General features: G+C 36.7%; 1 protein-coding gene across 1 annotated transcript; it reads left to right on the forward strand.

Annotated features, from left to right (window-relative positions):
* Window positions 1-2,417: 2,417 nt before the first annotated feature.
* On the forward strand, window positions 2,418-3,929 carry LOC123675289 (tigger transposable element-derived protein 6-like). The gene has a single exon (XM_045610635.1). The coding sequence runs from the start codon at window positions 2,418-2,420 to the stop codon at window positions 3,927-3,929; it is 1,512 nt and encodes a 503-aa protein (XP_045466591.1).
* Window positions 3,930-12,101: the final 8,172 nt, after the last annotated feature.

Here is a 12,101-nt window from a genome sequence, read left to right on the forward strand (position 1 = left end):
GGATTTAGGTCAGGTGAACGGGGAGGCCACAAAATTTCACCTTCTCTTCCAATCCACCGGTCGGGATAAGTTCTATTTAAATGAGCGGTAACTTCGAGTCCGTAATGTGTTGGGCATCCATCATGTTGAAACCACAGACTACGTCGCAGCGCCAGTGGCACATCTTCCAATAAAATGGGCAGCTGGTTGGTTGGAAATTCCAAATAATTGTTTGCGTTCAGTGATGGCGGCAGTTCGATCGGGCCCAAAATTGGACCATTAAATATTCCAGTCCATAAATTGATCTTGAATCGATATTGTGATTTATATTCTCTCACCTAGTGTGGATTCATGATATTCCAGCCATGCAAATTGTGGAGATTCATGTACCCATCCTTGGTACAGGAAGACTCGTCGCTCCTAATGATCTTATTAAAAAAATCTGGATCTGCATGATGTTTTCGCAAAATTTGCCGGCAAAATTGAATTTCGTTGAGGTGAATAATTATGCGAGTAATATTTTCGCACGTAAACAATTGCCATTGTTCACTAAGTAATGCAATATTGAAGATTTCTTAACAGAATTGACAAACTTGATTTTGTCAGAAACGTACCCATTTGGATAAAAACAGCCATATCTTTTTTCTTTGAATAACAAATGACTTGTGTGATACCTCTTTGAAATCACTATAAAACAGACGATTTATTGGTGTAATGTGCAGCAGTAGCTCGGTACATTTTTTTCCCACTACGATGGGCTAAACTTCATGAACAAAATAATCCAATACCAAAATTTCCAATAAAAATATTTCTCATAGTCCCCCTTTAAAATGTTCGGAGGATGTTTTTAACGTAAACGTTAAAATCATTCTTCAGCAATATTTTACTGAAAAAATTAACCAAAAAGATGTAAAATTGTACCAACCGTAAGGAAAAAACTATTGAAAGGGGCAAAAATTCATTATTTAAAAAAAAAATATATCTCGAAGACGGTAAGACTTTTATAATGGGAATTTTGTCATAGCAGGTGGGTTATCCTTTGATCTACATTCTCCCTCGGTTTGACGTGGTCTTTACGGGACATCCTGTAGATACATGTCCCAATTAGTTTGCTTCCGCCTCTTGATAATCGCCAGCATTTCTCCGTCTACACGTTTTTCTTAAGACAGTTTCATTAAATACGTGTTTTGTCCACAAAATTTTCGCTATTCCAGGTTAATACATAATAAGACATTTCTTTATTTTATATAAATTCAAGTTACATGTTAATTACACTTAGTTCAACCAATGAAATGACGTCACAAAATTTAAGCTACATTGTAGTTTCAAAATATTCTTTAATACTATTTGGTTTGAAAAAATAATAAAAAAAGTAGATGTTTTACCTTTTTTCTGAATGATTTATAATTTTTTATACATTTAATAATTTAATATCATTAGAAAACTTACTAAAGGTTTGAATACTCATAGTACTCTTTTCAGTTAATGTCAATCTATGGGTTAGAAACATCAACTTTAAATTTCTTGTATTCTATTCACATTTTAAATAGGAATTTATAATTATTTTGAAGTAAAAACATTCAAATTCATATAGGTACATACCATATACTGTGAAAAATTTGTTGGATTTAACTTTTCGTCTAGATGATTCCTTGATCCTCAATTTTTAAATGGCATATTTATGTTAAAACAAGCACTATATAAGAAAGGAGATGAAAACAATCCTGAAAGCTATAGGCCTATCAGCCTCCTTCCCTCATTCTCGAAAATATTGGAAATGGTTATATGTGAGCAGTTGATGACATTTCTAATTCAGAAGGGTATTTTGAACTTTTGATCGCAAGCAATGGATTCTAGGCATCGGACAACGTCGTCGCACGTTTTAAACCGATATGTATATATATATATATATATATATATATATATATATATATATATATATATATATATATATATATATATATATATATATATATATATATATATATATATATATATATATATATATATATATATATATATATATATATATATATACAGTGGACTCTCGATAAGTCGAACATCGGTAAGTCGAACTCTTTGATAAGTCGAACTGTTTCTCCAGTCCCGATTCCTGCGTATCTTACCCTATGTAATTTCACCTCAATGAGTCGAACAGTGTTCTTGGGACTAAAGAGACTAATAGATGAGTCGAACTGCTGGAAGGGCTCCGCGGAAATCTCCACCTCTATGAGTCGTACTCCTGACCACCATCGCCTCAATGAGTCGAACTTTTTGATCTCACGAATGAAAGCGAAAAGGATTCGTTACGCAAACCAATCACCACAAGTGGCAGCCATCATAATGTGTTCTTCAACCGCTCAGGAGTCGAGGGACATTAGTTCAATTCATTCCTTATTTGTTTATGAAGCCATCGTGTGCCAAGAGCGTTATAAGTCATGGCTCCGCGAAAACTCAAAATTTTATCAGTAGCAGATAAACTGGAACTCATTCGGGAAGTAGAGAAAGGCGAAAAAAGTAAAAGCCTCATCGCTATCCAGTTCGGAATTCCTAAATCTACCCTGTCAACCATCATCAAAAACAAAATGAAAATCATCGCTTCCACTGCAGAAGGAAAATCAGTACACCGGTACCGTCAAAAATTGCCTCAGCACTCAGATGTTGAAAAATGTTTGATAAAGTGGTTCCAGGAAACGCGCAAAAACAATATTCCAGTAAATGGACCACTTCTTCAACAGAAAGCGAAGGAATTCGCATCTTCCCTAGGCCACGAATTTGCAGCGAGTAGTGGTTGGCTATCCAATTTTAAAAAAAGGTACGGAATTGCTGGAAGAACCTTGTCAGGCGAAAGTGCTAGCGTTAATGAAGACACTTGTGCTGAATGGCTAGCTCATCTATCGGATTTATTGGAAACGTACACATCCGATGAGATCTACAACGCAGACGAAACCGGGCTGTTTTACAGATGTTTACCCAACAAAACATTAGATTTCAAAAACACAGATTGTCATGGTGGTAAGGAAAGTAAAGAACGTTTAACTGTTTTGCTTGCTGTTAATATGAGCGGTTCAGTGAAACATGTACCATGCGTTATAGGCAAATCGCTGAAGCCCCGTTGTTTCAAAAATGTTAAAACCTTTCCTACAGAGTATACTGCGAATTCTAGAACATGGATGACTGGAATTATTTTTAGAGAATGGTTGCAAAAGTGGGATAACGAGTTGACAAAAAAAAAGAAGAGGGCTCTTCTCTTCATAGACAATTGTCCAGCTCATAATCCCTTGCCTGTTCTTATATCGTTAAAAGTAGAGTTTCTACCACCGAACACGACATCGAAACTACAGCCCTTGGATTTGGGAATCATTAAAAATTTTAAGGTTAAATACCGTACTGAAGTAGTAAACCATGTGCTTCGACAAATACAGGAAAATCGTGCTGTAGTCCCAATAAATGTATTAGAAGCTCTACATTTCATCAAGAAGGCATGGGATGAAGTGAGCCCTCGAACAATTCAGAATTGTTTTTCTGCATGTGGATTCGACGTGATTACCACCGATGAATCAGACACAGCGCTGGAAAATCCAGAAGAAGTGGAAATTGATGGATGGGGAATCCTTTCATCTGTATTTGATGTGGATGCAAACTTTAACGAATTTGTGGAGGTGGATTGTGATCTACCGGTATGCTTTCCACCTACTGATGAAAGCATCGTACGTGAAGTGTTAGGAAGGGAAGAAGAAGACGATGCAGGTTTGGACAATTTGGAGGACCCTGAAATTGAGCCACCTACACCACCAACTGTTCAAGAAGCTAGACAAGCTATCGATACGATCAGATGTTTTCTGGAAAGTTCTGAAGATATCGAATACGACATTTTCAGGAAACTAAATGAAATATCTTCGGTCGTTTCCAAATTGGAAAAAAAAACGTTTAAAGCAAATGAAAATTAACGATTTTTTTAAACCCGTATGAATTTTATGAAGATATGTGATTAGAATATGTACAATGTATGTATACATATTTTTCATTAAATGTAAAATACATATACGCTTGCTTCTCATTGACTAACGATGATCAATATGTATTACCTCGAGTTTTTCCCTCAATGAGTCGAACTCCCACCTCAATAACTCGAACGTTTGGTGAGCCGAACTATAGATAAGTCGAACAGTTTTATGTGGTCCCTGGGAGTTCGACTTATCGAGAGTCCACTGTATATATTTTGAACTCCTCACAACATGGATATACAGGGTCTTTCACGAGGAACCTCACCCATATTTATACGGGAAACTACTGAACGTATTTTCATGAAATTCAGCACTTATAAGTATTTCACGATGCTGATGAAATCTAAAATATTTTCAAGGCATGAGCACCTCCGGTTTTTCCGGAAATGACGTCAACTTCCGTTTTTCAAATAAGAACACCATTTTTTTTATTGCAGAAATAGATTCCTTAGAAAATTTCAAGTTATTTTGATGTAACATTTTTCAATTTTGGTTGGAAAATTCTCCCTGAGCGAAAAAATTCGAAAAAAAATCGAAAATAGAGCTCCGCTGAAACAAGAATAACTTCGAGGTTTTTGGATGGAAAATTTTCATTTTTGGGATTTTTCAAGATGTAAGATTGATGTATCCACTTTAAAAATCGAAATCGCGATTCATGATACAGGGGGTGAAAAAATCGCTTTCAAAGTTAGGGATGACAAAATCGTGAAAAATCAATTTTTTCAAATTAGAACCCCATTTTTTTATGGCAGATATTGAATCTACGTTAAAAAATAATGTGAGTGTATGCATCACACCCTTGCCCTAAAATGGATATTTTCTGAGTTATTCACAAAAAACTGTTTTTCGTCTTGAATTTTCAGCCATTTTTTTTCCCTTCACGCCAAAAAGATGAAATTTTCAGGAACTGTTATTTGAACCATGCTGTAGATTTTTCACCCCTTCTTGAAACCGACTTCAAGTTACTATTAGGAGAACCATGGCAAACTCTCGCAGTTATAACTAGAGAAGATGCTCAAAGTTTTGACCGTTAATTTCTAGACATTTATTTATACGTCTCAGGAATGCTTCGTGCGTTGCTCTTCTTATTTCATCGGGAGGAAGAGATCTGCAAAAGTGTTTATTTGACACATTGAGTGAATTGTGTGGAGGCGCGCCATCTTGTTGATACCATAAGTCATTATGGTTCTGTACTAGCGGCTCAATTATTTGAGTCAATATGTCAGAATATCTATCTCCTAAGGGAGAAAATTCTTTAAATAATGCAAACATGTGTAGTGTTCTATCTTACCAGTTAAAGTCCCATCATAAATGTGAACATCGAGAATTGCATTATTTTTGATGGCGCAAAAAACATTGAAACTCCAGGTCTCTTGAAAGTTCCATTGTCTGAAGTGGTGGTTGTTCTCTTCATCCCAATAATGACTGTTATGCCTATTGAAAGAACCATTCTTTGTGAATTTAGATTCATCTGTCCAAATTATACAGTCCAAAAAGTTTTCATTCTCTTGAAATCGAATCATCATAGCTTCGCAAAACTCTGTTCTCCTGACGAAATCAGTTTCCTTCAAATGCTGTACCCTATTGAATTTATATGGGTGCATTTTATGTTTTTTTAATATTCTCCAAACACTCGATTGAGATAATCCCAGATCAATCTCGGCATCTTTGAGAGAATTTTGAGGATTCACACGAAAATATGCAAGAACTGTAATTTCGTTGTTCTCATCTTCTACTACACTTTTTTCTCTGTGTATAGTTTTCTTAACGAAAGATCCGACATTTCTCAAGTTTGTCATGGTTCTGTTAATGGTATCTCTCGTTGGTCTGGGTCGGTCAGGAAACCTCTCAATGAACAGTCGAATCGTTCTATCTACAACTTTATTACATTCTCCATGAAGTAGAATGAGATTTAAATAATCTTCATTGGTAAAATTAGGCATAGTGATCGATTTTATAACTTAATACGAATTATCACCAAATTAATAGTAAACACAAAATGCTACTGAATAAAGAGGAATTTGGCAGATGTAATTAATGATATCTATCATTAAAAAAAAAGAATGTAAAACATGGTAAGTTTTTGCATATGGTTCATAAGGAATTATTTATTTATCACTGGAGAGAAAACCGATGGCCGATTAGTTGAAATAAAGAGGTTTCCGATACAAATTCGAATCAAAATTCGCCATCTATTTAGGAACAACCTGTAACTTTTTTCTCTTGCATATTAGGGTAGTAAAATCTAAAACATGGTTTAAGTAACAATTCCTGAAAATTTCATCTTTTTGGCGTGAAGGGAAAAAAAATGGCTGAAAATTCAAGACGAAAAACAGTTTTTTGTGAATAACTCAGAAAATATCCACTTTAGGGCAAGGGTGTGATGCATACACTCACATTATTTTTTAACGTAGATTCAATATCTGCCATAATAAAATGGGGTTCTAATTTGAAAAAATTGATTTTTCACGATTTTGTCATCCCTAACTTTGAAAGCGATTTTTTCACCCCCTGTATCATGAATCGCGATTTCGATTTTTGAAGTGGATACATCAATCTTACATCTTGAAAAATCCCAAAAATGAAAATTTTCCATCCAAAAACCTCGAAGTTATTCTTGTTTCAGCGGAGCTCTATTTTCGATTTTTTTTCGAATTTTCTCGCTCAGAGAGAATTTTCCAACCAAAATTGAAAAATGTTACATCAAAATAACTTGAAATTTTCTAAGGAATCTATTTCTGCAATAAAAAAAATGGTGTTCTTATTTGAAAAACGGAAGTTGACGTCATTTCCGGAAAAACCGGAGGTGCTCATGCCTTGAAAATATTTTAGATTTCATCAGCATCGTGAAATACTTATAAGTGCTGAATTTCATGAAAATACGTTCAGTAGTTTCCCGTATAAATATGGGTGAGGTTCCTCGTGAAAGACCCTGTATAAAGGGAAAGTCAACTTCTACAGCGACATATGAGTTTATTTGTGATGTAATAAACGCATTGGAGAACTCAAAAGTCGTGACTGACTTACTGTTGGATCTTTCCAAGGCCTTCGATACCTTGATACACAAATATCTACTAATAAAATTGGAAATGTATGGAATAAGAGGGGTAGAGAAAAAATGGTTTGAATCCTACCTATCAAATCGTAAACAGCGAGTAATTATTAATAGAAATGGTATAAAAACTATATCTGAAGGGGCACTCTTACAACTTGGAGTGCCAGAGGGCAGCATAGTATGAACAACTTTGCAAGAGGCAACAGAATGGTTTGAAATTAATAAGTTGTGCATTGAAACTCCGTCTCACATCCATCTAAATGATGGCAAAATCTCCCTTCAGAACTCGGGCTGCTTTTTGGGACTCACAATTGATGAAAACCTGAACTGGAGGGAACATATATCAAAGCTGTCCATCAAACTGGGATCGATATGCTGTTCTTTAGGTATCCTGAAAAATTACCTAGACAGTGCATCAATGAAAATTATTTATCAAGCAACTTTTGAATCCAAGCTAAGATATGGCATCATGTTTTATGGAGGAGCAAGTAATATGGAACAAGTATTTAAGATGCAAAAGCGAGCAATTCGCACGATTATGAGAATGACGAGTAGAGAGACATGCAGAGGAGTATTCCTGAAAAATGGATTACTTACGGCAACTGCCATAAACATCCAGGAGTGTTTGATATTTCTCTTCAAGAACAAGAACAACTTTGAAACCAAAACCCCCACCACATATAACACAAGAACAGTAGAATTGAAATTTCCAAAACGTCGGCTCACACTAACAGATAGAGGTCCTGAATATAGATGTATAAAGTATTATAATAAGATGCCAAACTTCATAAAAGATTCATCAAACCTTAAGTTATTCAAAAGGCAAATCTACAAACTATTGCTTCAAATCGAACCATACACAATAGAAATATGATATCAAAAATGGAAACAAATATAATGAATGGGTGTTGAACCCAGTGACACTATTTCAATTCAGGTGGATAATGTGACATTGTACATTGTATCTTCTTTATTTGATATAAAGTTTGTTAATTATTATTAAATTATTCGAATTGCTCTTTTTTGAATTGCCGTGATTAGTGACTGATCTCAGTGCAAAACAAATTTTACTCAACTTCAATAAAATTAATAACTTTTGTGTGCTGACGATAATTCAGGAATTGAGTGAGAAATCTGAAGCAGTCCGATAGTTGGTAGTTATGATGCAATAAGGTTACCGAATTCGATTTTTTATCTATTTATATCAAAAAGAACGTCGGTGTGAAGTTGTGAATCTATAGCAGATCGTTTCTAGCAGATTGTTTGACGGAAACACCCGAACGCGGCACTGACGAAAGCCAAAATTTATATTGAATAACGTTACAGCAAAGACAAACTTCCTTCAGCTGAAGACCTGAAACAGAGATCTACTGGGTATCAAAGAGAACTAGAAAAGAAACTGAGACCAACCAACACTCTTGAGAAAATGAACATTAACCAACTCAACAATGAAACTACCACTGCCATCTGCACTATAGTTAAGAAGATCTCGCGAAACTAATAAACTTGAAGGATACTAGGTTGCGGCTAGAAACATTAACTCTCATCATCTGGTATTTTGTCGGATTTCTTCATGTCTCTAAGACTGACATTGAGCATAGTTCGTTTCTTCTGCATCACCCTCAGCTGGTTTGCGGTCTTAGTTATTGCCATACTTTCCAGGCATTATGTCGCTACCGGTAATATGCTGGCTTCGAAAACTTTCCTTTTAAGCTTTATTGGGATGTCGTTATTTTTGAACATATATTTCATCCTTCCAAAAGCTATCCAAGTTAGCCTGATTCTTTTTTTATCTCTGCTGTTTGATTTTCTTTGCCGATTCTTATCGAGTGTCCTATATATATATATATATATATATATATATATATATATATATACACTCGCGAGCAACCAAATCGACTCAAGCCCTTACTCTACGTACATACTCTGTTTTTACGAGAAGTATACAAGGTATTTATAAAGACAATATGTCATTTGAAAGCTTGAAACTTCAGCTTTAATGAGATATCGTCATTATCAATATCCGTTCATTATTTTTGTAATTAATGATATCTGAACATAAATGCAGGAAATACAGGGAATTTGGGAGAGGTTGTTGTGGTTGGGTATTTTAGAAATAAAAGAAAATTGTGAAAACAGTACATTACAATTTATTAATTAATATTTAGTGTTCCCCCCCCTAGCCCTAATTACAGCTCGAAGTCGGTTCTTCATTGATCTTATTAACTTTTTGACGTCCTCTTGAGAAATGTTGTTCCACTCTTCTAATAAAGCTGTCTTGAATTCTCCTAAGGTCGAGGGCGCCGGATCTCTGGCTCGTACTCTTCGTTTCAGCTGGTCCCATAAATGCTCGATCGGATTCAGGTCTGGACTGAGCGCAGGCCAGTCCATTGTGCGCATTCCGACTTCATTTAAAAACTGCTGAGTAATGCGCCCGTATGACAACGAGCATTGTCGTGCTTTAAGATGAAGTCCTCGCCTACAAATCCTTCGTAGGGAACAACGTGATCCAGGAGAATATCGGCGATGTACCGATCCGCTGTTAGGCCGCCTCCTCGGCCTCCCCCAGGCACGAAAACAAGGGCCGTCTTTCCCTCTAAAGAGATTCCGGCCCACATCATACAGGAACCACCGCCAAATGCGAAACAGCATTGGGCAAACCGCTCGCCTGGAAGTCTGTAGACTCGGGCTCTCCTGTCGTTGCCATGCAGACACATTCTGCACTCGTGAGTAAACAGAACCGACTGCCATTGGGCAATGGTCCAATTGATGTGTTCTCTGGCAAACTGAAGACGCGCTTGTCGGTGGGCTGCAGTCAATTTGGGCCCCGTCGCAGCCCTTTTTGGAGTCAGGTTGGCTGCCTTCAAATGTCTTCTTACTGTCCACTCGCTCACAACCACGCCTCGAACGCGTCTGAGTTGTTGTTGCACATCAACACCAGTCAGATGCCGATTTCGCAGTGAGGTAGAGACAATGAAACGGTCGTCTCTATCAGAAGTAAACCGGTGGCGGCTGGTTCTTGGTCTTCGATTGAAGGCACCGGTCTCTCGAAATCGTCTGTATACCCGGGATACAGCAGACTGGCTCAAGCGAAGCTGGGCAGCGACTACTCGCTGGCTAAGTCCTTGTTCCAACAAGGCAACAACTTGAGCGGCTTCTGCAGGTGTGGTGTCCATGGTTTCGTGGAAACAATGATTGCAATTTACGGAGATGTGTACCTGTCAACTTGTGATAAGCGACTGATAAGGTATACCGGTTACGGGAGATTTTATAGGGGTGGCAGTTAGCGCAAGGCGCGGGTAGCGTAGTGAGTGAACTTACTCAAAGTCCTATTGATGCGACAATGGATCCGTTAGAATTAATTTCTTTTATCAATATTAGTGTTAAATGAAAGCTTGCATATTGAGCTTTCAAATGATATATCGTCTTTATAAATACCTTGTATACTTTTCGTAAAAATAGAGTTTGTACGCAGACTTAGGGCTTGAGTCGATTTGGTTGCTCGCGAGTGTATATATATATATATATATATATATATATATATATATATATATATATTCTTTTACACTTACTTCTGCAGTAAGTTTGTATAACGAGAATCTATTCTGGCATCATGCATTGCCTGTGTGAATGCCCAAGTCTCATAGAATCGAACACCTCATGTATGAAAATCTATAAATGCCAGATATAGGGGTACATTGTATTCAGTTGTTTTCTCTATTGATGTTAGTGAAGATTCTCAAAAAATCTATTGTTGTACCGATATTCAAGGACGGAAATCTACATGATATAACTAACTATCGTCCAATATCAATTTTGAACGTTTATTCAAAAGTTTTCGAAAAAATAGTTTTTGCGAGAATGTTAGATTTTATCTTAACAAGTTCAAAATATTGAACTCAGCTCAGCATGGCTTCAGAAACAGTTGCTCTACTCAATCGGCTGCAATTAGCTTCGTGGAATCCATTTATTAATGCTTGGATGGGAGTGGCAGGGATTTTCTTTGACCTCTCTTGTGTCTTCGACACTCTCAGCTTCAGTTTCATTCTTGAGAAGTATAACAATATGGGTTTCAGAGGAATATTCTTGGACTGGTTGCGCAGTGTTCTAAATGATAGAACCATGTCAGTAAGATTGGAAGAATGCTTTTCGAGGAAGAGAGGAAGAGCTGGGTGTTCCTCAGGGTTCCGTATTGGGACCCTTGCTATTTTTGTTGTTCATATATGATTTGTCCTATCATCTGGCTTTTTTTTTGTTGATACTTTTTGCTGACGACACATCGGTGGTTGTTTCGGCGCGGAGTCGTGAGGAGCTACAGCAGGCTTGTGAAAGCTTGATAGCAGAGTTTTTCAGGCGGTGTCGTTTTAACAACTTGATGGTGAATATTAGAAAGACCGTTTGTCTGCATTTCGGCCTGAATAGCCTTGCGTCTGATCCTCTAAGACTGAGTTTTTTAAATAATGTTATAACTTCAGCTGATTGTACAAAATTTCTTGGAATCCATATTGACAGGAATTTATCAACTGGAGACCCTTATATTTGGATTTTCTTCTATTTTGTTTTCAATAACTTAGGTATTGTATGCTCTGATGTCTCTTCTCAGATTTTTTTGGCAGATGCTCGAAGGCAAACCCAAATTGACTGGACAAAGCTCAATATGCTCTACTTCGATCAGCACTATCTCTCTTGAAATCAACCCCTACTAATGCATATACTTTATGAGGATGCCCAGATCGACGATTAATGGTAGGCCTTCAAGTACGTCTCAAAACTTTACAGAATTGAAAACCATCCAGTTCTCAAAGCAATCAGTGAACAAAATCTTGTCTGCTTGTGGATGAGAACTACCATCCCTCCTCTTTTTCAGGCAGTTGCAGATCTCTCATCACGGAAACATCTCATTAAAACTTCACCAAATATCCCTTTCTTTGACATCCCGCTTTCTGATTTTTTCTTAAGAAATCTTCTGATTTCTGGCCTTTAGTGTTTTACAATCGCTCAAGGCCAAAAAATTCGAAATCGCTCACCCACCAACTGTTTTATGATGCCTTCATTGCAGA

This window comes from Harmonia axyridis, chromosome 3, assembly GCF_914767665.1.
Source record: "Harmonia axyridis chromosome 3, icHarAxyr1.1, whole genome shotgun sequence".
Lineage (NCBI taxonomy): Eukaryota > Metazoa > Arthropoda > Insecta > Coleoptera > Coccinellidae > Harmonia > Harmonia axyridis.

What these genes read in the sequence shown, in the direction of transcription:
- LOC123675289 (XM_045610635.1), top strand. Translation starts at nt 2,418, where the DNA reads ATGGCTCCGCGAAAACTCAAAATTTTATCAGTAGCAGATAAACTGGAA.